Below are 27,905 nucleotides of genomic sequence, written 5' to 3' on the forward strand. Positions count from 1 at the left end.
GGAAGGAGTTACACCTCATGTTGCAAGAGCCTGCCTGTCCTCTCCCTGACACTGATCTCAGACAGAATTTGCCAAAGCAGTTATGTTCCCACCTCCTGTTTTAAATGAGGGTGGTGATTAAAAAGGCAACAGGTCCCTAAGTATCTTTGACGATCTGGTCCTTGGCTACACTTCCTCACCAGAGCCCTCAGTGGTAACTCCCCAACACAAGGATGCCCACAGCTGACAAGAGCAGCTCCAGCCTCCTCCTGCTCAGATGGTGCACAAGTCATGGCAAAGGAGATAAAATCCCACCAGTAGGCATATGCTGTTTCCATCCCTTCTTCTCTTCCAAGGAACAGGGAGGAGGGTGATATCTTGACCACATAAAGTGGATCCCTCATACATATTTATTATTGTGAAATCACCAGTCTGTGGTTTCTAATGGAAATTCCCGTTTTGAGGACAGACATTTTTATTAAAAGTAACAGAATATTTCATGACAGCAGGCTTTTATAGGTGTTCTCTCACAAGACACAATCCAAAACCAAAGGCCTGGGATTTTTTTCCGATTTTTTGTAGCAACTTATCACTGTTTAATTTTGAACACCACCTAAACAGGATGGTGGTGTTTTAAATTTGGGGTGCATGGAGAGCCAGGCTGCAGGAATCAGGCCCTATTCAGTTATACCTACACGGATACAGAAACAGCCACACAAACCACTGTGAGGGAAGGCATTTTTGGTGGGAAAATTAATTCTGCAAAACTAGTGTTATCTTGCACATTGAGAAAAGGAGAATGAACGAAACCTGAATTTTGAGGAACTAAAACTAGGACCTGCTAAGCAATAATAATAAAGAAGGAAAAAAGAGAAGGAAGATGAAAGAACAACCACAGTCTCTGACTGTAATTCCCTTTTCTAGAATTAGCTCTGTATCAGAAATTAAGCAAACTACTTTCAACTGATGAAACGTGTGGATTTTTTTTTAATCAGTACAACATAATTCAGCATTTAGAAATGAAACTGGAAAATACGAGCATCTTTTTTCCCTTATTTTCATTAAAATCACCTTATCTACACAGAATACTGGCCAAACCTCAGCCAAAATTCTCTAAGGTAAGCTAAGCAAAAATTGCTTGTTGACCAAAGAAAGGATATTGTTGCCATTAGTTAAAACAAGTAATCTTTGGGGCATAAAATGGGCCTTTGCCTCTGGACCAGGTACTCCAGTGTACTGAAAATGAAAGAGGGGAATTTCAAGCTCTGAAGTGATACATAAATCCAAATTCCATTGATTTTCACTTGCTTGAGATGAGAGTAGAGGAAAGGGGCAAACCTATAAATTACAAGGATAAAGCAGTGATTTCTCTTTTGGAACCAAAAGTATTCAGTTCACACTTCAGTGCATTCAACTAAACATTTGTCTAAACATTTTGGTGAAAAGTGATGAACTGATTCAAGTACTTTGACACACCAAACATCTCAGCATTCACACAGATTGTGTCACAGTGGTGGAAAGGAATGTTCTCTGGTTTGTTGTTGGGATATAGAGCAAGAAGTCAACCACCATACACACATCCCTCCAGTCACTATCCCAGTGGTTTTTTGGAAGATTAAATACAAAGTTTATGAAATTGGCAGCTACCTCTTACTTTCAGCACTTATTCTATGTTGAAAATACAAGGCAAGAATCTCCTTAGGAGCCTGAAGGTACACAGCAGTTGCAATTACTTCAGTGCTGTGTAGCCCTTCCCAAGCTCACGGTGAAGGAAGTAACCCCTTGAAGAGCATGTAGATATTGGGTGACACCATTTCCCACTGTCAGCCCCACTTGTTTGAAGCATAGCCTCTGCTGTGACCATGCTGGAGTCTCCATGTCAAATCCCTTCCTAGAGGTCAGGAAAAGGAAGAGGAGTTCATGCTCAAAACCACTTTTTTTACAGAATCTAGATAAAATGGATAGTTCAGTTGCCATATTGAGTGGTTATTTAATTGTCACATTATCATATATTATCCTGACAAGCTGCATGCTTAAAATAAGTGAGTATCGGATGTGGCCAGAAATGTGCTGCATTTTGATTCTACTGTAAGTAGAACTGTAAAGACCTTGGAGGTACACAAATAATGCCCAGGAAAGTAGCATATTTTCCTCATGGGCGATGCACTTAAAAAATGCTTTAATTTGTCAAAGGTTTGTCATTAAGGCTAAAATTAAGGACTTCTCTTTGCTACATGGCACATATGGGGTTGTCCTGTATGTTCCAGTTTTCACCAAAAGATACCAAAGCATGTTATGCCTGGCAGTGACCTATTATTTTCAGCATGTTATTCATGAGAAACTGAGGCAGAAAGAAGGCAGGCTATCTTTCAGATGTTGTGTGGAAAATCGAAGGGCAAACTGAAGCATCTTCTGGAGTTCACACACAAAATCCTAACACAAAAATACAATTAGAGTCTTTGGTTAGTCTGAAAATTCCCTAATAGGGGGGTTCCTGTGTCATAGGTTGTCTCCTGTTTGATTACTGAGCGCTGAGGAAGCCTGTTCAATTGTTAAAACAATGATTTTTTTTTCCATACTTGTGACGTTCACTAGGACTTTTCCTTTAAGGTCAGAACAGAAGTATTATCTGCATTGTTTATTCATGTCAGTCTCACAGTTATGACAAGTTTACATTGCAGCACACTCTCATCCAAGAAAACTGTGGGAATGCTTCGTTCTGGAAGCAACCAGAAATGTTGCAGGGAGAAGGGACAACCACTGGGGTGTAACAAAAGCCCCCCAAACTCTCTCTTCCAACAGCCTATCCCTAAGATAGCGCAGATGGGAGTAAATTACAGAGATATGCTGTATTTCAGTGCCTGATTTTAGGAAACATTTTTGTGCTGAGTATAGCATTGGATAGGACTGATTTAGAGCTATAATAATTCCAGGGGGTTAAGTTTGAAAGATTCACTCTTGAGGATCTGTGTATAATGCAGTAGGAATAGCCACTTTGCCTTGCTACATACTAAATGGAAGTAGGACACCCTTAAAAATGTACTAGCATGTTAGTTTTGGCATAACTTGGAGGATAATGAGTGTTCATTTTTACTCTCTGAATATTAAATTTAATTAAGTTATATGAGAAAAAGATTGGTTCGCAGTGTTGCACAAGCAGTACTAAGACTCTGTAGAAATATGGTCTTTGGTTTACACAATGTTACAGCAGTTGCTGAACTGTACATCTTTTGGCTTAGAATTTTTAGATCTTATGGTGCCCAAAGGTAAGAGGATTCCATCTCTCTTTGAAAAGACACTTCCTGAGGTACTTCTGGGGCACCTAATCTTATCTCAGCAAGTAACCATATAACTGATAAAAGGATCTAGTAAAATTCATAGCATTTCTTCTCAACTTGTCCTTAGAGTGAGGACAGGCATTTCTTTTCAGACCTGAGGAAGGTTTTGCACCTGTATCAGCTAGCCTGGTCAAAGATATATCCTCCCCTAGCAAATTTGCTTTGCTCATTCTAAGACAGTTCATGACTGTAATACCACACACAGCAACTGTTTTCAGATTGAAAAATCTGAAAGAAACATACTCATCTGATAGATGGGAGAAAAGGTAAAGCCCAAAAAAAGCCCAAACAAAGCCCAAACAAACCTTTAAAAGGAAGTGGAAATGGAGAACAAATTCTTCTTTTCAAGCCTCAGCCACCACTGATCAGGGAAATGGGCACGGTGGCATGCAGGGTACCTTCTCTACATACTCTTTACTGTCATTTCTGTGCAGTGACTGCATGTCTGAAGGCAAATGCAGGATTTAGAGCAGGCACACACAAGTGGAATAAGCAAAGGCAGCCATAACAGCACCTGGTCTGCATGTCAGCAGCATAAATTAATGGCCAGCTTTGCAGGAATGCAAGCCTGAAGAGAACAGCCTGGCGGTTCTGGTTGAGCCCTCTCCAGTAATGAGTCAAACAGCAGAACTCAACCTGAAAAGCATTTTTTCTTCCCTTGACCCTACTCTCACTAGGAGGTGATCCCAGGTCCTGCATGCCCTGGAGGGTGGGAATTCCTCTCTTATTCCTGGCCTGGAAGTGTCACTGTGCTTTTGCAAATGTGAGAGTGAGGACCTGGCTGCCCTGGTTCCAGGTGTGGCAGCCCTTGGTACCCTCCAGCTGTGGCGGTCGGAGCTGGTGCCCTACCCTACGGTGCCCCTCCATACTCCGCATGTCCCTTCTGCAGCAGCAGCCACGGGCCCGTTTGCCCAGGGACCTCGTGATGCCCTGCAGCAGGAGGCAGAGCCCATGCCATAAGAAGCATTTGCTTTCAGAAATCCTCATAAGGTAGTCATGCTTTAAAACAGGACAGCAATACAGAAGTGGGGTGTTTATATAAAACACTAACAGGGCTGCTGTTGCTAGTAGCAACAATATGGCAATCACCAGCTAATATGGAGATGTTTGTTTTGAATTTATCATCTTGATTTTGATGGGTGGCCAAAGCTTCACAGAAGAACATTTTATTTTGCTGTGTGTGGATGTGCATGCACAAGGACAGCACATGACAGCAAGCAACCCTCCCCAAGTATGGGGTCAGATGTTCTCAGGGGAGTTTAACTGTAGTCAGCAGAGTTGTGCCTGGAAAGATTTGCTTTGCCTGACACTACTTTTGCCTGGAGGATGGAATCTAGGCGTGTGGTCATAAAAGTTCTTATTCTTGGTTAACTTAGTGGTGATGAGAACCTGGTTACTAGCAGTTCTACTTATTACTTAGGAAGTAGGTACAACAGAGGAATGGTAAACTCACAAGGGCAACACTATGATGAAGAGTTTGGGGATGTTTCCATCATACCACTGGGGCTTGGAGGAGGCCAAGTGGAGACAAACAATGGGGAAAATCCAACTACTTCTGGTTATTCCTCACATACACAGTGAAACCCAAAATTACTCTCAGGCCAAGTTTTCTCAGTCTTATTCCAGACTGACCCCTAGGCCAGTCTGCAGATCATATTTTTTGTGAAAGTGAGATGACTTCTGCTTGAAAATCACACGCAAGTTAGCATTCAATGTGAGAACCAGGTTATCTCTGGTTTCCCCTGATTCTAATGTTGAGATCTGAGATAATTTTGATGCTGAAATTCAAAGCCAAACAAAAGGTGCAGAAACAGGAGAAATACAAGCCAACATTAAAAGAAAAAGAATCAAAAAGAAAACATTTGTATTAATCCTGAAAAGCAAAATCAAGACTCACACGTCTCTGTATCATTAAGAAGCATAATCTGTCCCTGAGAGCAAATGAACTTGGCAGAAAAGTCCCATCTCAGTTTCTGATTTAGGAATGAACAACATAAAGAAGCAAAATAAGTGAGAAACCTGCTGGAGTAACAAAAAAAGTGAGTGTCTCGCTTTTCCAATATTTTTTGAGTACCTTCAACCAGAAATCTTGAGAAGAACAGGCATCAGACTGAAGTATACATATTCTCTATGACCATTTTGTAAGCAAGCAAAGGTTTAGATCTACATCTGCTCAGTCAGAAATGATGGGCAACTTCAATTCCCTGATGCCTTTATGCTGGCCACCTCAGGAAGCCCAAGGAATGAGTAATTCCCATTCAGACAGAGCTGAACAGCAGCACAGACCCTTCAGAAAAATGTCCCATATGCACCTGTTCTCCACAGCTAAAAAAACACCTACTGGAACCAGTCACCTGAAGATGAGTAAAAGTCTTTAGAGCTGCCAATTTAGTCTTGGGGAAAGCACCCATGAAAGAATAAACAAAACATCCTGCAAAGCAAATATAACCAAAAGAGTGTCATGGGAAGGACACAGAATACACCTTTGTCTGTATTTATGGTGCTATTTTTTATTTTTAACTATTTCCTGTGCAATAGTAACACAGTGCGTAGAAGGGTGGTGCAATCTAACCCACACTACAATCTAACCTTGATATCTAACTCAGGATAGAAGTCAGCTGAACAGAGCTGGGAAAAACTGACAGTGAGTTTCACTTTCCAAAGGCAGGGTTAGTATGAGCCCAGGTTCCACCTGACTCCTGCAGGAGTTCAGCACCAGCGGGGTTGATGGATCTCATTCTGAACTGTTACAGGTAGGAGGTAGGGATTGGTCTGATCAAAGCTCCGTCCATCCTCTTTTCTGTAATCAAACCCTGAACTGTGCCTCTGCAATCCATAACACACTCTGGAGAGCGAGTGGTAGGAAATCAGAGCTGCCTTCAGAAGGCATGTATAAATGTGACCTGTTACCAGGAACCCACTTGCCAGCCTGTTCCTGGAGTCCATGGACAGATTGTACAGAGCTTTCCTTTCTGAAAAAAACAACCAACCCAACAACCTCTGACTTGGGCATAATTGCTTTCCTTATTTTGGTAAATGTTCCTTTTGTTCCCTGGGGAGACTGCAGCTGTGGCAATGAAGACAAAACTGGAATACAATCCCTTTTTCACGTGGAGAGGCACTGCTGAAGGCTCTTTCTGCTCTATATGGACTTGAAAGAGTCACTGCTCCAGGCGCATCCTGCTGTACCCTTCTCACAGCTACACTCCTGCTGCCTCCTTGCTGGTACAACATGGCAAAGCTGGGCTTCAGGATTCACTCACACAAACCTTCGTTTCTAGAAGCTACTTTGTCAAACATTTGCAAGAGTAATAGAAATAAATAAAAGTGAGCTGTGGCTGGGTTTTTCCCATTTGTGGTTTGATGAGGAGGGAAGAAAACAGTCACTCTCCAGTCACAGTAGGTTTATTCTTTTGTTCCTTTGTTTGCTGTCAGCTACTGATTCCTTTCTCATGCCAGCTGATGCTGCTCTTCACTGAGCCACAGTGTAAGAGGAGAAAATGCCTAGCTTGACTGGAACTCACACAAAGGGGAAAATCACCATTTGGTCCGTGTTGACAGCAAGTGCTATATAAGCCCTCTCTTCAAAAATTGGTTGGGCAAAGTGATTGTGAGTGGAGCACAAAATCAACTATGGTCTCAGAGAAGAAAGGGGCTGTCTGGGACCAGGGGGAAGCAGAGGCATCAAACTGATGTCCTGGATTCTATAAGGAAAATCCTTCACATCTTGAGGAGCAAACCTAGTCTTGAGAGGTTTGAATCTATCCAGGGTTGACTGCTCTGCAAGACCTCTCTGTTCCTGCCTTCCCTCCAGTGAATGTAAAGCACTTCAGCAGAACTGAGGGAAGCAACCTGACATACAGGAAAGAGCTTCTACAAAGGCTTCTACACAGTTCCTACAAAACCCTTGCAAGTCCACCCTCTCTGCCATGCCCTGATCTTTGTGTGAACATCCCATGTCTTTGAAGGAGAGTGCATTCACTTAGTGATGGATTGGGAGTAATACATAACCTGCAAACAGCTCCAGGTGTGCCCAAGCCACCTGCCATCTATTCTGCTTGCCCAGGGCAGTGGCTGTGGGACAAGAAACATTGCTCTGAAGCATCATGGTGTAAGATCTGTACCAAACTGAGAGAGGATCAGACCACAGCAAAGATTTCAAGTGCAAAGCAAAGCAGAGCTTTGGTAGAGGGTGGTAAAGATCTTGGAGAAGCTGTTCATGTAAGGGAATTTCATTTGTAAAAGCCCCATAGGACAGGCCTTTTCTGTTAATATGCAGTGTGGAGATTGGCTTTGGGTGCTACATCTGTGTTTACCCTTTCCACACTGATGGAGGAAGCTGTGAAGCTGCTCTGGCTGGTAGGTGTGAGGGCAGCTCTTCTGACCCTGGGACCCTGCACACAGCTCTGCAGTGCTTGGCAGGAGCCAGCATATACTTGCTTACTGCTTTTCAGAAAAACAGTCAAGATTCCCTCTGTGTTGCCATACAATTACTTCACCAAACCATTGCTTTTTAGGATGCCTGCTAGTCACATGGGGCATGCTTGTTTGTAATAAAATAAGCTGCTTTAAAACAATTTTGGCACAAATTAAGTGTTTGTGATACATACCATAAAAGAGCTATTAAAAAAAGAATGCTATCAGAAGGGTAAAAAAAATCAAATTGTTTTCCATATGGGTGGACCTATACACAAACATCTTCCACATACAATGGCCATTATATCCCCACAATTGTTAATGGATTAGAACTATTTTGATAAAGAAACAGCAATGTGTGCCAATGCACAGTCTGGTGATGTGCTATCAACACACCACCCATTACTGTATCTTTTCCTGGGAAACTCAAAGCATTATGCCCTGTGTACAGCTGTGGCCTAACTGTAATTTAAGCTTCTGGCCTGCCTAATCACCACCCATTAAACTCACATTCTCTTCACAAGTCACACATTTTCCAGATCAAACCCTGTGTCTTAGTCATGCAACAGACTGAGGTCAGAAATACATCTGTGTACAGTGCTGGAATTGAGGGCAAGGCAGAACTGAAGTCCATAGGTCCCTTAAGCCTCTGAGATACTTAACAGACAAGTATGTTTGGATATACATTTAACAGATGTAGTGAAAAATAGATGCTCCTTGTCCCAGGAATCCCGCTGGGAATAGCAGCAGCAGTGCGGCAGCTGCCAAGCAGCCTCATAAGAAATTCTCAGAAAAAAGTGACGCAGGATGACAGTATTTCTGCAACCACATGCATCAGCCCATGGAATTTAGTAGGGAAATGACAGATATCATGGGATAGATAATTAACAAAAAAATCAACAGTGAGTAAAAGATCAGTGGTAAATGCACAGGGCTGCAGAGTAATTGATTGAGATTCTACTAAGTTTCCAGTCTACAAACCACTGTCTCTACGGAAGCATGGAAATGATAGACCTCAGGAGGACTTGAAAGGTCTTCTACAGTAACTCCCCTCCCTAAAAAAAAAAAAAAAAAAGCAGAGTGGCTCTCCTTTTGCCCTTCTGGACACGTCTCTATCTAACCAAAAGTAAATTTTGCACTTTGGATTTCTGCCAGAGTCAAGCTGAGATCACCTTTGTGTTTTGCATGAGACAGGGTCAGTACTACACAGGCCAGGTCTGATGTGGTTAAGCAAAGAATGGCTTTCAGGGTAAATTCAGCAGCGGATGTAGCCATTACGTGCATCTGCAAAGAACTGTGTTAAGACACAGCCCCACCCTCTGCACATGTGAAATGGAGCATCCATGGGGGAAGCAGCAGAAAAACCAGTTTCACAAGTGGGCTTTATACCCAAATCCACTGCTGAAGAATTCCCTACCATTTGACTCAGCTTTAACTCCTCTTTTTCACAAGTTTAAAAGACTGGCACCCAGAAGAGGTTTGTAATTTGCCTTGGTCAATAAATCAAAAGAACTAATATCATGCATTTAACATCAAACATTGATGAATTTTCATAATAGCCTGGTAGAGCGAGTACTATATTCCTGATGTGCCCAGGCTGGGGGCAGTTAGCAACAGATCCTGAAAAACTACATGGAGAGTAGAGAGATCTTTCCTGGATATTTTTATCTCTTCAGCTGAATTAAAGTTTAATACGTGGACACATAGTTCTTAATAAGACATATTTTAAGCAAGACTTTATATTACATATTGTCATACATTACTAAATTATTACATAGTGCCACTTCTTCTATAGAAGTGCAGTGCTTAGATTGTGAAGAACTACTTAGCACTGGCAAAGTCTGTTTCTACATCTTGCAGACAGTAGACTGTTGCCATTAGCTTTTAGAAAAATATACAAAAACATTTCCCCGAATCTTGTCTATTCCACTCCTCTATGACTTTAACTTAGCGTAACTTGACTTGGTGGTGCTGCTTTGAACTGCCAAATCTCATGTCTCTGAGCAGTCAAAGGAATGACTGTACCCAGTGCTCTTTGACTGTAAGGAGAACCTGCCCACACTGCAGCCCCCTCTGCACATCCCACCTCTAGCTGGTGATGAGAGTTGGAACCTTTACCTGGTGAGTGTCTCATCTTTTCCACCCATAACAGCTACCAGAGCTGCATTTTTTTTTTCTTTAAGGAAAAAAATGGTAGCTCCTCTAAAAGGAAAGAGGAAGCCAGAAATTTTGTAGCGTCTCTGTCCTGCCCAATGATGCTTCTTCCTGTCTGTGAATTTCCACCTGCCCCTTCTGCATATATAAGGCAGCACACGTGGTATAGACTGTTTAGTTGCCTGCCTCCGTCCAAAGGATTAGCAGCAGTGGAAGTGATGCTGTTTCTCCTTTCCTCTGCAGTTCACGGGAGGTAAAGGAGCTCTGGCTGGACTCACTCCTTGGGTAAGTACTGACTGAGATAAAATCTGTGACACTGGATGAAGTCAGCAGAGGGGCTTCAGATGCAGCTGTACAGAGCTGTACAAAAATACAGACATGGGAGAGGTGTGCCCACTGCTAAGTGTAGCTCGTGGGCAGAGCTGACCGCGTCTCTTAGCCTCGTATTTGCAGATTAAGGACCATATGTAGCTGTCACCATTTGCTCATTTTTTGCATGAATTAAAAATGGAAAGCTGCTTTTATTTTGTTTTAATCAAGAGGCAGTTAGGGCAGCAAGGCTGAGCATCCTTCCAGAGAAGGGCTTTATGGTTTACTTGTGTGGGAGATCTTGCTGGTTCAGGATCATACATGCTAGATTGGCTTTCAGGGGAGAAAGACAAGAAGGGTGCAGTTTTACAAAGCTCTTTCTTTGTCCATTCTCTGTTCAATAAACAGGCAAACAAAAAGATTGAAGGAAACCAGAGTGTCCAGAGCTCCCCCAGTCAAACTCCTAATGAAAGTGTTTAGCAGCTGTAATACTGTGAGTGTCTTAATTGTTTCAGCTCTGTCAACAGAGTGATTTTGAAAAGCTTTGATTTCTAAACCATACCATTCAATTACTCACAGTGTCTTTGTTTTCTTGCCTAGTCAAAGACACTAAATGCTGGGAACATGGAGAGTCTGATTGAGTGCCAGTCAGAGGTAAGCAGCCCCTACATTTTCCCGGCTCTTTCTTGGGTACTGGTGTGAGATATCTTAGCAAAGTGGGGGTGGCCCCTCTAAGAGCTGGCGGCTGCCTACCCTCACCCACGAGCGGGCAGAGCTCTTCAAAGGCAGCGCTGTGCAGCACTGAGCAGGAGCTGGGCATCGCTGGGGACAGTCAGTGCATTCCCTTGGCTCCCGAGGAGCTTTGCTCAGGAATCTTTCAGTCTTCAAAGCCATCAAGGCTCCCTGGGGGAGTTTGGGAGGAAATTTCCAGTGCCAGGGGAGAACACAAAAGAGCAGGCTGTGTCCAGCTGTTGCTTCTCTGGATCAAACGCGCAGCCTGAAAGAGCACAGAGTTGTGACCTGCCGGGCACGACTGGGGTGGCTGCTGCAGGGTTTACCTCAGACCCCTCTATTTGGCAGTGAAGCACTGTCAATCCTGGACTGAGGCACCCCTTCAACAGGTGTTGGGCTTGCTCTGGTTATTCTCTGGAGCCTCCCGCAGATTTATGAGGAGCTTCAGCAATTCGCTGGTGCCCCTTGCTACTGGTGGCAGGTCTGTTAACCCTAACATGCTTTTTGCAGGCTGATGCCAAGCAATGTTCCCCGTTGGTCCCAGCAGATGCTGAAGACAGACTTTGCCTCTCAACTGGTGAGTTTTAAAAACAAACTGAGGAACTGCCTTCTTATATAATGCTTGCAAGCCAGCACTTGTGCAAAACCACCCAAAACTGCCCACTTCCCCTCCCTGAGAGTAATCCATAGCCCACATCCAGGACAGGGCTTAAGCCCTGGAGTGCCACTCGCTTGCAGATTACTTCTTTGCCTTATGCTCAGTGGCAGAGGTGACAGTGCTGAGTGACAGAGGTCTTGCATCCCTGTCCCCTGGTCCTTAGAGCTGCTTCAGTGTGTTCCCTGGCAGCGATGGGAATTAATGTGTTTCTTTCTCACTCGAGCATCCCCACTGAGGTGTGGCACTGGAACCAAGTAGAGTACTGCTACCAGCTGTTGCTCACCAGAGCAAACAAACCCTCCTGGCAGCAGCAACAGCACTTGTTTTTTCTCACCATGCAAAACCTCAGCAACCTGTAAACAACCCAGAGGAGACCATTAGCAGGGCAGGGTCAGATTTGGAGCACACCATCATATCAGATCAGCTTTCAGAAGTATCAGAAGCTAACGTTTTATATGACACTATAATGTTAAGTGACTTTCTCATAGTTTTTAACCCCTCCTTACTTGTGCTAAGCCACAAAGACAGGTCCTGAGAATTTCTCATCTGCATAAGACAATGTCATTTTGGAGTAGAAGGCACATTATTGGAAATTTGCAGAAGGCAAATCTTTTAGAAAGCTTTCCATCAAAAGGATCTTTCTCTCACTGTTTCCAAAAGGGAAAAAAAGGCACACCCTACCGCAGTACAACTACCATCTCTAAATTCTTATCGTGCCCTCCTCTTAATGAAGCAGATGCAAAACCCACGCTAAGAGATTTCTGACCCTGAAGCCAGTGAGGCACTACTGTGATGCTGCCATCCTCTGGAGCAAGTATCACCTTCCACTGGCAGGCTGGCAGGGGGCAAGGACTAGCTCTAGAAGGACACTGTTGTTAGAGCTGGCTCCAAAGCTGGCAGAGGTGGAGCAATGTGTTTTTATTTCAGGCTGTAAAAGAAGCCAAAAAGCAGGAGCCCCTATTTCCATGCTTGCCCTACGTCTGGGTCACAGTCAGACCATGTAGTGAAAATTGCTGTCATTGCCAGCTGCCCAAGTGGCATATCTGCCTCAAAGTTATCACAGAAGCCACTGAAATATCAAAAATCTCTATAAATGCTATTTCTGTGCCTTGTATGTTCCCACTCTCTAAGAAGAAACAGTGACGAGAATGAAAAAAACACCCAACCCAAAACAGGAAAGGTGGTGGCCTTAGAGGGATGGGCACAGTTTTACAGTTTAGGTAGTTGTTTCCCTAGTAACTGCTTAGTTGTCTTTAAGCTTCTCCCCATTTAGTTTGAGTTGTTTCAACATACATCTCTGCACTACACACAGATGAAAGACCATATAGTGCTCTGTCAGGGTTTGGGGTTTTTTAATCCATTTTTTGCTTTCCTTTTGCTTGCAGCAGATGGAACAAAGAAAAGAAAGAAGTTGATATCGCAATCATTTACTCTGAGACGAAGCTTTACCAATGGAAATTCCCCAGGGCAGCTAGACTTGGGTGCCGAAATCACTCTGTTTGGCCAGCCTCTGGCAATTATCTGTGGAGAAGATGACACACTGCCCCAGCCAGTCCAGGTAAGGAAGTATGGGGATACAGTTACCATAACTCTGACTTCACTGGGAGGCAGGATCACCAGTACTTGTGCTGCAGCACCCAGGAAATGAGTGATTTTGGTGTTTCCGTTCCACACCCACTCCTGATAAGCTCAGGGCCCATCCCAAATGTACAAAGGGTCAGGTCCATGGGTTTTGCTGAGCCCACTCAGATTTCACTGCAAGTAACTCAGACAAACCAGGACCAGGAATAGGAGATGAAGATCTGCTCCTCAGTATAAACTTCTGTGATCCTACAGCAGTAATTTAAATAAATCTTTCAGCAGCATAAACTTCCAAGGATTTCTGTATTTCCCTGAAAAAAGTGTACAGCTATGGACTGCCACCAACAAATACCTAAACACTGTCTTCTGGATAAAAACGGTCTTGTAACAGTTCTGCCACTGAATTGGCTCTCCCAATAACAGGCATTGGTCTCTTACAAGCAATATTTGCCTGGCTTGTGAGGGAAGGGATTTGAACTAAGACTTAAGCCATCCCTTTATTTCCTTATGGAAGGAAGCAAGGATGACTCTACTGAAGTTAGTGGAATTCACCAGTTCAAAAAGAGGGTGGACTGTGGGAAAATCAGGCTCTTGCCTATGTAATCTACTTGGAGCAGGAACTAGATACTGAACTAATCAGAGCACAATGTACATCTGGACAACTTTTCTTCTGTTTCTAAAGAAATGTCCTGCTAAAGGACCTTCCTGCACCCAAGTAACTGTTCTCTCATTTCTGTTTGATTTTTTTCCCTGAAGGATCTCCTAGCTATATTGTATATGAAAGGACCTTTCTCTGAAGGGATATTCAGAAAAGCTGCCAATGAGAAAGCACGAAAAGAACTGAAGGAGGACCTCAACAAAGGCAGCAACGTGGATTTGAAAAGCAAATCTGTGCACCTGCTGGCAGTGGTTTTGAAGGTGAGCAACTCTGAGCTACATTGGTGGGAGGACATTGCTAATCTGCACAGGCCCACTCTAGTGCCCAGAGCTGACCTAGGTGGGACTCCAAACTAAAGCCAGAACAAAGCCAGACTAAATGTTTCAGGCTTAGGAAAGTTTGGAATTTTCCTTTTCCACCTGATTTTCAGACCTAGTTGTGCTGCTGATTTCCTGCATGCCCAGAGGAAACTCACTTTGTCCTCCTCCTCAGCATCCTCCCAGGGAGGAATAGTGAGATTTTTGGGTGAACAAAGAGCAGCTGAAAGCTGGTTCCTGTACCACACAAGTGCAAGTGCACCTGTGTATTGTACTGCTCAAGTCAACCTGCCTCTCAGAGAGCCCATGTGACAGTAATGCTCCCTCTGTCCTCAGAGATAGTGTCAAAGCTTCATGTAAATTTCTTGGCCTTGCAGGACTTTCTCCGAAATATTCCCTCCAAACTCCTGTCAGCTGACCTCTATGAGAAGTGGATGCAAGCTCTGGAGAAGCCAAGCAAGCAGGAAAAAATTGAAGAATTGAAAGAGTAAGTTTTTCAACCAGGAAGTTTTGCAACCAGAACCAATATGATGGAGTGGCTGGTAGAGGCCAACGATGTCTTTCGGAATTAAGAGTCTCATTTAAAAGCCTATCATTTATATCAGCTTGCTATTGCACCATGGGGCTTGGTTTAGAGGGCTCCAGCAGCAGCATTTCCTGAACTTTTTTGAGATTGCTCTATGAAACAACCAGCTTAGGAAGAGGGCAGAGGCTGCAGTGTCTCAGCTAACAGTCATGGTGCTGTGGGACAGGCACTGATGTGGACCTTTCACATCTTCTGGCAGTAAAGTCTACTCAAGGACATGGGCTGCTGCAATGGTGCCCTTCAGTCAAGACCTCATAATTAAAAATTTTGTAATTAACCACATTCTCAGCTGTGGTTGGGGATTTATGAATGATACTTCTCCTAAGCAGTGAATAAAACACACACATGACTCCTTCTAAAGGAAGGTTGTCTGTCTAATTGAGTCATGCTCAAATAGAGAAGCAGAAGCCACTGCACCATCAATTAATGTCACATTTTGTTTCTGTTCATGCAGGGTGGCTGACAAACTGCCTAAACCAAACCTCGTCTTGCTCAAGCACTTGCTCTCTCTGCTCCGCCACATCAGCCAAAATGCTGAGACCAACAGGATGGACTCCAGCAACCTGGCCATCTGTGTTGGCCCAAATATGCTGAGCCCAGAGACGGACAGCACGCTGCCACTGGAAGTACAGAAGGAGATGAATGACAAGGTATCTTGAACTGACCAAGCAGCCACTCCCTTTGGGGCAGCTCAGAACCATCCATAGGGATCCCACTGTGATTGCAAAAGCTCAACAGAACAGCACCCCTGGATATCAAGGGTAGCCCTCAGCCTGTGATGTGATGGGCCAGACTGCCCCTCATTTTGCCTCCTCTGAGCAAAAGCAGCAGCTGCCCCACAGTCCCCTAAGTCCCAGCACAGTTCCTGGATACTTTGCATGCAGAGGGCAAGAGGCACACAGTGAGCACTGTCACCCATGGGTCCTCTGGGCAGCAAAGCCAAAGCTGTTCCTCCCTTTTGACTGAAATGAACTTTTTCTGTGTGCAGGTGACAGTGTTGGTGGAGTTCCTCATAAACAACTGCTCAGAAATATTTGAGGAGGACATTGCTTTCCCTGTCTGTGCCTCAGCTGAGGAGTCACCAGAGCACACAGACAGCTCCACAGGTATGAGAATGGACTGGGGATGTCACAGACTGGGGCTGCTGGGCTGAATTCTTTAATTTGATATGTGAATATATCTGTGGAAACACAGATATTTGTAGAGGGTTCAAGACTCTGTTGCAGTGCTCTTCTGCAGGATTTTTTTCTGTATAGTTCTCTTTCATCCTCAGCCTGTTAGTGAAAACTAATGCCTGCTTTCTCCCTACAGAACAGCTATGTGCTGCTCGTCAGAATGACTCTGCCTATGACAGCCCAGATCCCGAAGCTGAAGGCAGCCCCTGTACCTCTGAGATGGAGCAGCGCAAAGGGAGGAATGCTACTGTGAGCAGAAGACATCCAACACACATCTCTGCCTCTTCACTGACTAATTTCAGAAATGACATCAGCATGATGGATAGGAGGTACTCAGAGTCAGACTTGTCCTTCCAGAATTGCCTTGATAGCACAATAAGGAAACAGAAGCTAAATAAAAGTGAGGACAATTTTCCGGTTCCCCAGAAACAGCTGGGGTTGGAGGCTTTGGGGCAGCTCAGAACCATCCATAGGGATCCCACTGTGATTGCAAAAGCTCAACAGAACAGCACCCCTGGATATCAAGGGTAGCCCTCAGCCTGTGATGTGATGGGCCAGACTGCCCCTCATTTTGCCTCCTCTGAGCAAAAGCAGCAGCTGCCCCACAGTCCCCTAAGTCCCAGCACAGTTCCTGGATACTTTGCATGCAGAGGGCAAGAGGCACACAGTGAGCACTGTCACCCATGGGTCCTCTGGGCAGCAAAGCCAAAGCTGTTCCTCCCTTTTGACTGAAATGAACTTTTTCTGTGTGCAGGTGACAGTGTTGGTGGAGTTCCTCATAAACAACTGCTCAGAAATATTTGAGGAGGACATTGCTTTCCCTGTCTGTGCCTCAGCTGAGGAGTCACCAGAGCACACAGACAGCTCCACAGGTATGAGAATGGACTGGGGATGTCACAGACTGGGGCTGCTGGGCTGAATTCTTTAATTTGATATGTGAATATATCTGTGGAAACACAGATATTTGTAGAGGGTTCAAGACTCTGTTGCAGTGCTCTTCTGCAGGATTTTTTTCTGTATAGTTCTCTTTCATCCTCAGCCTGTTAGTGAAAACTAATGCCTGCTTTCTCCCTACAGAACAGCTATGTGCTGCTCGTCAGAATGACTCTGCCTATGACAGCCCAGATCCCGAAGCTGAAGGCAGCCCCTGTACCTCTGAGATGGAGCAGCGCAAAGGGAGGAATGCTACTGTGAGCAGAAGACATCCAACACACATCTCTGCCTCTTCACTGACTAATTTCAGAAATGACATCAGCATGATGGATAGGAGGTACTCAGAGTCAGACTTGTCCTTCCAGAATTGCCTTGATAGCACAATAAGGAAACAGAAGCTAAATAAAAGTGAGGACAATTTTCCGGTTCCCCAGAAACAGCTGGGGTTGGAGGCATTGGAGAAACGGCTTGCAGTCTTACCTTCACATTTATCAACTGACTCTCTACCCAAAACATCCTCCAGTTGCTCCCTGGAGAGTTCTGATGGCTCAGTCTTCACCAGCTCCCCAGTAGTTTCACCCTCTAGTCCCAAAAAAACCTTTTTAAATAGGCCCCAGTCCTTTTCCACCAAGGCCACCGAAGACTGCAGTACACCTATCAGAGAGATCAAAAGACATTCCATGTCATTCTCTTTTGCAAACCACAGGAAAACACTAATAAAAACCCGGAGTTGGGGGCCTGGAAAAAACATTTTTTTTCAGAGAGACAGTTTCACAAAGAAAGAAGATCAGTTCTGCTGCAGAATTGTCCAGGAGAACAGTCCTAATGATGACAAACCATTGCCTGTGGAGTATCAGCAAAGACCCCGTTTCAGGTCGGTTGATGAAGTGTTCAGAGAGGTAGACCAGAGGAATCCTGGAAGACCACCCTCTTATGAAGAGGCTGTTAAAAACTCTCTGGCCACTAAAGTTGCCTCCCACAATCTCACGGTTCAAACTATGAGATTAAGTAACCCTCATGTGGTCTGAAGTGGTTTTAGTTTAAATAAACTGGATAGGCTAAGAAAAGAAAAGAAGAAAGAAAGAAAGTAAGAAGGAGGACAAAAAAAAAACCAAAACCAAAAACTCCTGTAGGGAAACATTCTGGATTTCAGCTTTAAATAGTTCAAGCTCATTAAAAAAAAAAAGGAAAAAAAAAAAAAAAGACAAATCCCAAAAATACTAGGTGATGTCCTTATAATCTTGTAAATATGACTGGAAGTGCAATGTGTTTTTATGGCTCAGCAGAGTCTTGAATCAGGAAGCAGAGAGACTTTTTTTGTCCTGTGTAACTTCACTACAATAAAACACTTTTCTGCATGAATGCTAAACTGTCCATTGTCTGTTTTTGAAACGTCTAGGCCCTACACATATGGTACCTACTTTTATACTATTCTACAGGCACTGCAGGTCTGCTTGAATGACATGGCATAGCTAAGTTGATGGAAGCAAAGTAAATGACTAGCAGTATCACTGCTGTTGTTGTAAGAGGCCGCAGGCTACATTTTGGGAATGAATCCCTCTGTCAAGAAAACTAGTTATACTGCCATGTAACAGCAGTTTTCAGTGAGGTGGAGAGGAAGCTGCAAAGAGGTGATGCTGTTCCAAAAGTGGACCCAATTAGAAAGCAGCACACCAGCTTCTCAGGAATGTTTTCCAAGTCTAGGTGTTCACAGGACACAGAGAAAAGGGAAGGAGAGTGCCTGATCTGACAGAAGTGATGTGAGATGGATCATACTGGTAGGTTGCAACTAGAGGAAAATGCCACTTCACTCAGCCCCCTAAACAGTGGCACTCTGCTTCCAAGCAAGCTGAATGAGAGGGCTTGGCTGCAAGCTACTAAAGGCCTTTACCATTTTCTGGAATCTGCAACTCCTGGATCACAGAATGACAGAATAGGTGAGGCCAGGTGGTCCTGGTGGTCCAGAATAGGTGGTTGTCCTGTTCAAGCTCCCTGCTCAAGCAGGGACAGCTAGAACAGATTGCTCAGGACCATGTCCAGACAGCTTTTTAATATTTCCACAGATGGAAGCTCTGCAACATATCTGGGCAACCTATTCCTGTGTTTGACCACCCTCACAGTGAAAAAGTGTCTCCTTGCATTCAGATGGAATTCCATGTATTTTTATTTGTGCTCTCTACATTTTGCCCTGTGTCAAGTGGGAATTACAGTTTTCTTTTGTAAAAAACAAAAGCGTCTTGCCCTTGTGGCAGAACGAGCGTGAAGAGATAATCCGCGTGCAGTGGAAAGGCTCAGAAGCCACAGAACAGAAAACACAAACCTCAAAATGTACTCAAACAATAATACAGCTACTTCTTTGGTAAGTGACTCATTCTTTTTGAGTGTGACAAGATTAAGGATCTCAAGATTCCTCCCCTCTAACCAGCAGAAAATCCAGGGTGAATAAGCATGGTCACTTCACCAGAGATGAGGAAAGTCTCTCTTTAGGTTCAAGGTGTCCTAAGGCAGATAGGACAATCACACTAAGAAAGCTTACCTGGTCTTAAATATTCAATATAGATGAGTCTAAATCTTCCAGCTCCTGAATAAGAAAGACCGTTTGGAACTTCCCGTAAGGCATTTCAGTCAACGCAGAAAAAGGAAGAGAGAGGAGTTCTACACATAACTAACAAAAAAGGGGTAAGGTGAAGCAGTTGAATGAAAGAGTGGTTCAGTCACCCTCACCCTGCTCTTGCATTTCTTCAGTCCAGGAAACACCATAATTAAACAAAATCTGAATGTAAAAGGACCTCAAAAGAGATTTACCTCCTTTTTGATGGGTAACTTGACTTCCTTCACCCCTTCAGACATGGCTGTTTAGTCAGCATTATTTTCACGTCATGTTTCTCCACAGAAGTGATTTCTCTTCTATATAAGCATGTAAGAGACCTCAAAAGCCTAGGATGACACAGAAAGTAGAGAGCTTTGCTTTAGCACTTATTCATCTGCCTTTGGCTCAGAAAATAGTTTCATCGTGCTACCAGTCCAATCACATTCTAAGATCCAGCCCAGCTATCCTGGCCTCCAAGAGTTAGGCACTTTAACTGCTATATCCAACGAGTGAATTATCTGTTTTACAATTGCCTTTGCCAAAGTTGCCTTTAACTTGTCAGGCAGAAAGATCAAACAAAAGATTTTGGCACAAGAATTGAATGATGGCAATAAGCCTCCCATTCTCCACAGGTTACCCCATCATCACTATTGCATCACTTGCTTCACACACCCAATTTTCTAATTCCATGAAGACACTCTAAACATACAAAGCATATAGGACTAGAAGAAGGAAGAAAGCAATATTAAAGCAGAAAATCCAAGCCATTGTCTTGTAAGGCAATGCTGGAATTAAGACTGTTGGTGCAGCTTGAATTCAGTTCCTTGTGTTTGCATCCGGCTGTTGTTTTCAATCACATGATGCACTCTGTTCTTCCCCACAGGATGCACCTGCTCTGGGGAGGAACCAAGGTTGTGCAGCAAAGGAGAAAATCTTAATTCTGGCATTCTGTTCCATGCCATCACAGACAACCCTGACTCAGACCTTTATTTTCTCCACTCCTGACTCCTCACCTCTGCCTCATTTTCATTGCCTCTCAATTTCATTGCCTGCATTCCTCATCTCATCCAGTTATGTCTCTTTTAATTGAACAAAACCCAATCTATCCCTATGGACTTGCTGTCAAAGTCTCAATTTCATTTCTGTCCTCTCCATCCCTAGACCTACTTCTCTCAGTCAGCCAGTTTCAGTTTTCCTTTTCCAATTCTTCCATGTTTTTCTCTCATATCTGCACTGGTTGTTATTGCAATAAGCTCCATCAACACTCATCTAGCCTCAATTCCACACACATTGTCCCTATGCCCCCTCCCCCCCCCTTTTTAGTCTCTGCAAATGCAGAGAATCGGAATAAGAGCAGGAAAATCTCTGTAAGCTACAAGAAAAAAAAGTACAGAATTCACAGAGCCCAGTGATGGCCTTAATTCACAGCTGTAAATATGGAAAGCCTCAGGATGAAACTTCCATGGACAGAGGCCCTTGAATTTACGAGATTTCAGCAAGGGGTCTGCATATCTCTTGTTGTATGGAAATATGGACTGTCAGCTATGATGGAAGGAGATGTGGAGCTAGGTTAAGGTGAAATAATAAGTAAAAATAAGCCATTTTCCCTGTGCCTCACCAAAGCAGTTCACAAGCTATGATGTAAGGGATATTTCTGGTAATATGCTCCTGTTCTCTGGAAATTGCATTGTCAGTACACTGACAATTTTCTGCCTCTACAAGCAAGGTCTTGGGGAAGAAGCTTTCTCACCTGTCTGACCTCTTCTCAAAGCTGTTATCTGAAGGGCAGTTGTTTCTGAGAACTGTGAAAACTAAAGAGACAATGAATCCTTCACACCTCAGGAAGAACAACTTCTGGTCACTTAGCAATGATGGACCATGCTACCACCATGATACTACCATGGTCACTTCCTGTGATAACTGCTACAGCATAACCCAAGAAAGCCCTTCACTGGACATCGTCACAGAACAGAATCGCTACTCAACATAAAATCTTTCTTCTGTAATTTCCTCCCATGATTGCTTCCTGGGTACCCCAGGCAACACAGATTGCTGGTATGAACCCATTGTAAAAGTATATAATGAACACAATCACACCAACTTTATACTAACTAGTAGCTTGGAGCATAACTGTCCACACTTTGTATTTGGCATTGGTTACCCAGAACTCTGTTCTTTTTGGGATTGAACCACTGTCTAGAATGTCACTGTGGTCCACAATTCCAACACTTAATATAAAGCCAAGAACTTGGGAGGTTTTTTATAATGGGACTGTGTCTCTTCAGCCTTTTGCTTGGAACTAGATCTCTATTTTCCTGTAGCACTAATGACAAAATATATGGTTTTGGGATACTGCTTGGAGTATATATACTTTAATGTTAAAAGCTAATAGTAAAATTACTGCCTCATAACTCAGTTACATATTGTACAAAGTTTCACACAGACGATTTTTACCATAATGTTCCCTCTTATAATATTGCTATCAAATGTCTCCAATTACAACAGGAAGAAGTATCGCAGCTGACAAAAATCCCATCTGTGTTATTTTTAGTCTGGGAATGGGAGCTCTTACTTCTTTACTGCCTGTTCTGGTTTTGGTGCTGATAAATCACTGGAGACCAGGTGGTTTGTTGCAGCACCACACCAGCACTGCTTATTCCCAGGTTGACTCATTCCTCGTTCATAAACTGCAATTGACAACTGCAACTTTCCATCGCAACAGGCAGGTCTCTTAAGCTGGAGAACAGCATTTTGTACCACAGCAAGGCCAAGAGATTGCAGCACTTGGCTGTCACAGGGCCGAGCTCTGAACAAATAAAAACATGCTGTTACTCTGCTTGCATGAGTCAGTGTGGCTATCGTGTTTCCACGAGGACAATTTCTAACTACAGGAAAAGGAAACCCATCTTGGTTAAGCGCTCTGGTTACATTTTTCTCTGAATTTTGTTAGCAGTCAGTCCTTATCACCTGTGCCATCAGAAGAGAGTAAAAACTTCAGAGGAGCTTCTGAAGGCTAAAAATTCTTAAGATGGAGCAATTTTTATTTAAAAAGTCTGACAATGACAGAGAGAAAGATCCATGGGAAAAGGGCAACCACTGTTGGAGAAGTGATATAGTCCTCATATTGTCAGCTGACTATCATATCCATAGCTGCCTGCAAGTCTCTGTGGATGCTAGGTGAACAATGGCTTTTTATGCTTCTCTGTTACTCAGAAATGCTAAATATCTAATAACATTTTTCTATAAATACATCACTTTTATTGTTTTAAATCAGTCTTTTCCATTTGCAGTGATAAATACATTAATTTAAATTTCACCTCTGAGTGAAGCCCATTCCAAATTCTACATGTTCTTCTGCAATGGGAGAGGAAACCATAGATTATTTTCTGTTTCTAACCTGAGGTGTCATCATATAAGTCTGAACAAATTGTTCATAAATTCCAAACATAGTTGACTCCATTGAGCTCTGCTTCCTCTGCAAGGTAATAATATGAAAAGGTTTCTATGAAGGGTTTCGCACTTTCTAAACGAAACATGCTCTTTAGCCAACAATCTATTTACAGAACTGATCCAACGGCTGCTTGACACTCTTCCTTCCTACAACCCACAAACCTCCTACCAACTTCCTCAACAGATGCTACAGTCCAAATTCAAACCCTGCACCTTCAATATCCCACAGGTCATGCCGAAAATCATAAAACCATATTTAAAAAAAAAAATTTAAGGTCAAATCCAGGCAGATTCCAAGACAGATGATTAGAGAAGATGCTCTTATCATACAGATTGGAGATTTTTATGGTTTTCTGCATGCTTGCTGCTCAGTCTTGGGTCTTGCAATTTGTACTCTGAGGAGTACACAAAGTTGCATGATATAACACAGAGATGCACACCCACCTTAAAATCTACAAACACCAGAAGACATGGCATTTGAGAAGTCTTTGGGTGTGTGAAAGAGCAGAGCAGCCACCAGTTCTCCGTAGGTGATCAAGGGAGGATGATCTTGAGGTGAAGACCAGAGACTTGTAGTTCAACATGCTCAACATCAGGGTCTGCTTTTTCCAAAAGGCCTCCTGCCCAGTGCAGTTTTTGGACTGTGCAGTTTATCTCCAATAAGGCAAATACTTTACTGCTCTATCTCCCAGAAATGTGATAAAGGGCAATTTGTATCAAGATGGACAAACACCAGGACTACAGTGAAGGGGCAACAGCAGCAGATGAGTCTTGTTTTTTACTCTGCAAGTTTAGTGCAGTTGAACAACTGCCCTCAATACATGGAGATGGAAAATAAGGCAGATCTTCCTAGGGCAAAAAAAGACAAGTGGGAGAGACCTGTTCAAGACAGGGAAGAGGTAAGAAGGGGCTGGAGAGGTATAGCAGCACACAGTCTATTTGAGCTTATATAGGAAGGTCACCAACAATTGATTTTCCATTTGACAGCGTAATGTATGATAATTTCAAATTAAGTGTGCATTGCTCCACCCCTCAATAATTCTTTCTAGTTACTGTCTCGGAAGTCCCATGGTGGCATAGGGCAAGATAACAAGCCCCACAAGAAGGTTTGTCCCGCTGCAAAACAAAGCTTGTGGGGAACATGGAGGGAAGGGAACCTAGGGAAAATGTTGCTGAGACTCAGAGGTGAAGGGGTAGAGGGAAGCAGGACTGTAAATTTTGTCTGGAAACCATAAATAATAAAATCTAGTTTTTAACTAGAGCCAGAGAAATTAAGGTCTTCAAAACCAAAACCTCCCAGTCCTGCCCAACACAAAAACTTAGAACTGGGGTTAGGAGGAAACTGTGCTTCTACAGAGAAAAGGACGCTTAATAATTTTGGGTTGAAGATATGAGCGATAGGATCTGCATCTTTTTCTATTCACAATTACATATGAAGATTAACAAATCTTAAAAAATACTGATGTCACCAGTAGGACTTAGGTTTAGGTCTGGTATTTATTTTTCCTTCTGTGTCTCTCCTCTGTCAAAACTCTCAGGCTGGCACATTGTATTTTTTAAACCTAAGTATCTCACTATTAGGCCCAGGCCTATACAGCATCTGCTGTCCAGGCAGCATCTGTTTATCTCAGATGCACTGAGCCCAGCGCTTACGAACAGCAGCAAAGACACCATCTGCGGGCTGGCAGACACCAGTGATACAATACTGACACAGGATTGCTGATTTTCTTTGGTCACATCACTGCAGCAAGTTAAAAGCAGGTTTCAGGGCACTTCTATTAATTGTATTCCAACCGCATCAGGGCAAATAGTATATATGCACCTCTCTTGGGCTCTGTAATTCTTTCATCTTTGCAGTTACACTGATGGCTCTCCATGTTAGTACTGTGGTCTTCGTATTTCTGTCAGACATCTCAGAGCATTGATTAACAGCAGCTTGATGCTTTCTGGGATTTTCAAGGCTACTCTGTGCATCTCCATCCCTGGAGATTTTCAAAACCTGGCAGGTTAAGGCCCTGACCAATCTGATCTATCTTGGCATTTGTACCAACTTAGGCAAGGAGGCTACACTAGAGACCTCTAGAGTCCCTTTCAGTCTAAACTGCTCTGTGATTCTTTGATATCTTCTCAAAAGCCATGGCATTTTCACCTCCAGTAGAGTTATTTCCAAAGTGGGAGATCCATTTCTTAATGTGCAGGCCCAAAGGGGTAAGAACTGCAGCTTAAAATTCCCTCTCAGGATCATGGGGAATCAAATCTAACCCAAATGTCATGTAATTACACAATATTACATCATGAAAGCATTCCAATATTTTTAAAAGCAACCATGGTTTTCCTCCAAAGAGAAGACAATGTTCTGAGAAGGCATTATGCCCCTCCATGTCCTTCCTTGACATCTAAGCATTGTCTGTATCCATAAACCTGCTTCTTTTCTTAATTAAGCAATGTTGCAGAAAGTTAAGATGTTGAAAACTGGACACAGCAAGTCTGCTCAGCATCATACTGTGCAATGCACTGTGGTACCAGGTCTCCCAAGCTAGCAACATCCAAGCTAGTGCCCTAGGAAGACCCAGGCTTAGCGCTGTAGACCCCTTATATTGTATTTCAAGGTGTCATTCATTAGTTACAGAATCCATTCCAAGTGCTGAAGGAAATAGTGGATGCACATCTTCTGTTACTACACACTGACAACTTCACATTTGCTTTACTGTGACTAAACTTGTTTCATATCCAAAAAAAGAAAGCCAAAGGCATGCCATAAGGCATGGTACGATGCCAGGAAATTCTCAGGAAAACAAACATATAAAAAAATAAGCTCACTAGGTATTTTTAGTTAAAAAACAACATAAAAGGGGGCAAGAGAGAAGAGATGAGGCTTTGTCACTTATAAAGCTCTGCTAACCTGCAAGTCAGAGACCTTCGTCCCTCCGAAACGATACAATGCTTTTGCACTAGACTGGTAACTGAGGAGTTAGCAGTGTTTCACAGACGTGAGGAGGAGAGTTGCTGCCATTCAACCAGTGCACTTATTAGGTGGATTAGAAATTCTCCCAAAAGGTGAGGTACCAGGCTGGGGCCAGCTTAACAACATGAACTAGTGATGCAACACCTTCATCATCACAAGACTTGTGGGCAATAGGTAACAGTCAGCACCGCAGGAATCCTTGCTCCACTGGTCCTTGCTCCTCCTGGTTACGGGCCCTCTTCGCATTGTCTCCCTACCCAGTCCATTCCAGCCAAATTTCTTGGTTTGTTCAGCAAGCACGCTCCATTCCTTATCGGATCTGTATAGACAGATGTTTTTTAAGGCTATGCTGCAGCTGTTTTGCATTTGAATAGAAATGCCAAATCCCTAACAATCCTGGAAAGGTCTACCCGGATTTCAAGTCCCCAGTCTAAAAGCAGTACAGTTAGCTGTACAGCCAAACTCAAGGAAATATGAGTCAGGTCTCCAAAATCAAAGGGTTGCATTGGTTCTGGTCAAATTCAAGGGCCACAGTTCTCTGGCTTGGCTCAACTGAGATGCTTATCATTAACTTTGCTTGCCCAGACACAAACAAATACTGAAGGACTGCTCCCCTCTTACCCCAGTGATACTTGAACAGTACTCCTGCAGGCTGATAGCCTTCTGTCCTACCACCCAGCTAACAAGAGTCTAGTCAACACAACTCCCATTCCTGTAATGACTCTGCAAGCTGCCCATTAATGAATTACAGAAACATTCCATCTTTTCCTTTGCCTCCCACACTTGGCTTTTTTTGGTAGGGTTGGTTTTTTTGTTTAGGGTAGAGATTTTAACTTGTTTTTAAAAAAAGTTTCTCCTGTTCTACAGCTTCTTTCATGCCTTCCAGGCCGCCTATGAAGTACACTCTGCTATTTGTAATTCTCTTGTTTGTGACTGTCTACTCAGGGCTATGGTGGAACACAGACATCTGCAGCACTAACATAACTGAGATGAAATAAACAGAATTGCACATGTGAATTACATTTAAACCAAAGGTTTCAGAAACAAAAGTCATGGGCTGTTTTATATACTCTATCTTGCTAAAGCGATCAAGGCATATCACTAACCACAAAGGTTAAAAAAGAAGGCTATCACTTTATCAGTAACCCTTCATTGCTTTTATGTTTCTCTTAAAGGAAAATTTTCACATAATCTGAAAATATGTCCTCATGATTTGCCCTGACAAGGAGTGCAGCTCACTATGGATGGGATGGCATACTGAGGACGCACCTCACACTCCTAATCTCCCATCATACAACACCTTTACAGTATCCAAATCCCCTACTTGTGTGGAAAACACAAAATTTGGAGTGCAGCTGTTCGAGCCGGTACTTTTACGACATCAGTACCTAAGCCACCAGTACGCCATCCAACAGGTTTTCGCGACCCCCCCAGGCAATCTTTGCACCCCAATGCCACTGCAGATCAAGTTAAGTCACCGCGAGTTTCCCTGGAAAGCTCAGAGTCCCTGAGGAGCTTGTCCAGCGACACCAGCACGACGGTGACACCTCGCGGTTCAACTCCCTCATTACCTCGGCCAGGGGAGGCCCCGCAGAGCTGGCGCCCTTCATGGGTTACGGTGGTGCTTTCCCAGTGCCTGGTGGGCCAGCACGTCCTCCTTAACCCTCCTGAGGGTTTGGTTCTTCCTGGCAGGAACACGGCCGTGAGAAGGGACGGCACGAACCGGCGCCCGGCGGAGCCACACCTGCGCACAGCAAAGGGTGACTTAATTGCGGCCCTCCAGTTCCTGCAGGGACAGCTGGAGAGGGGCTTTTTACAAGGGCATGTAGTGACAGGGCAAGGGGGAATGGCTTCAAACCGAAAGAGAGTAGGTTTAGGTTAGCTATTAGGAAGAAATGGCTTGCTGCGAGGGTGGTGAGGCACTGGAACAGGTTGCCCAGAGAAGCTGTACATGCCCCAGCCCTGGAAGTGTTCAAGGCTAAGCTGGATGGGGCTCTGAGCAACCTGGTCTAGTGGAAGGTGTCCCTGCCCATGGCGGGGGGATAGAACTGGACCATCTTTAAA

At 43.6% G+C, this 27,905-nt stretch overlaps 2 protein-coding genes across 2 annotated transcripts in view; both read left to right on the forward strand.

Moving 5' to 3' along the window:
- LOC103765389 (T cell activation RhoGTPase activating protein) overlaps positions 1 to 16,434 on the forward strand; it is a 42,416-nt gene extending 25,982 nt beyond the window's left edge. The window contains exons 2-11 of the mRNA XM_029962724.1: positions 10,131 to 10,172; positions 10,605 to 10,689; positions 10,797 to 10,850; positions 11,439 to 11,505; positions 12,972 to 13,144; positions 13,924 to 14,085; positions 14,520 to 14,629; positions 15,183 to 15,378; positions 15,717 to 15,834; positions 16,040 to 16,434. Coding sequence (XP_029818584.1) covers positions 10,663 to 10,689; positions 10,797 to 10,850; positions 11,439 to 11,505; positions 12,972 to 13,144; positions 13,924 to 14,085; positions 14,520 to 14,629; positions 15,183 to 15,378; positions 15,717 to 15,834; positions 16,040 to 16,434 — 1,302 coding nt within the window. The 5' untranslated portion in view covers positions 10,131 to 10,172; positions 10,605 to 10,662. The remainder of the gene's footprint in view (positions 1 to 10,130; positions 10,173 to 10,604; positions 10,690 to 10,796; positions 10,851 to 11,438; positions 11,506 to 12,971; positions 13,145 to 13,923; positions 14,086 to 14,519; positions 14,630 to 15,182; positions 15,379 to 15,716; positions 15,835 to 16,039) is intronic.
- A 202-nt stretch (positions 16,435 to 16,636) lies between these two features.
- LOC115307752 (T-cell activation Rho GTPase-activating protein-like) lies at positions 16,637 to 17,864 on the forward strand. Its single transcript, XM_029962726.1, has 2 exons — positions 16,637 to 16,775; positions 16,981 to 17,864. The coding sequence occupies exons 1-2, from the start codon at positions 16,637 to 16,639 to the stop codon at positions 17,862 to 17,864; spliced, it is 1,023 nt and encodes a 340-aa protein (XP_029818586.1).
- Positions 17,865 to 27,905: the final 10,041 nt, after the last annotated feature.

Source organism: Manacus vitellinus, unplaced genomic scaffold (genome assembly GCF_001715985.3).
Source record: "Manacus vitellinus isolate BGI_N305 unplaced genomic scaffold, ASM171598v3 scaffold_4_pilon, whole genome shotgun sequence".
Taxonomy (NCBI): Eukaryota; Metazoa; Chordata; class Aves; order Passeriformes; family Pipridae; genus Manacus; species Manacus vitellinus.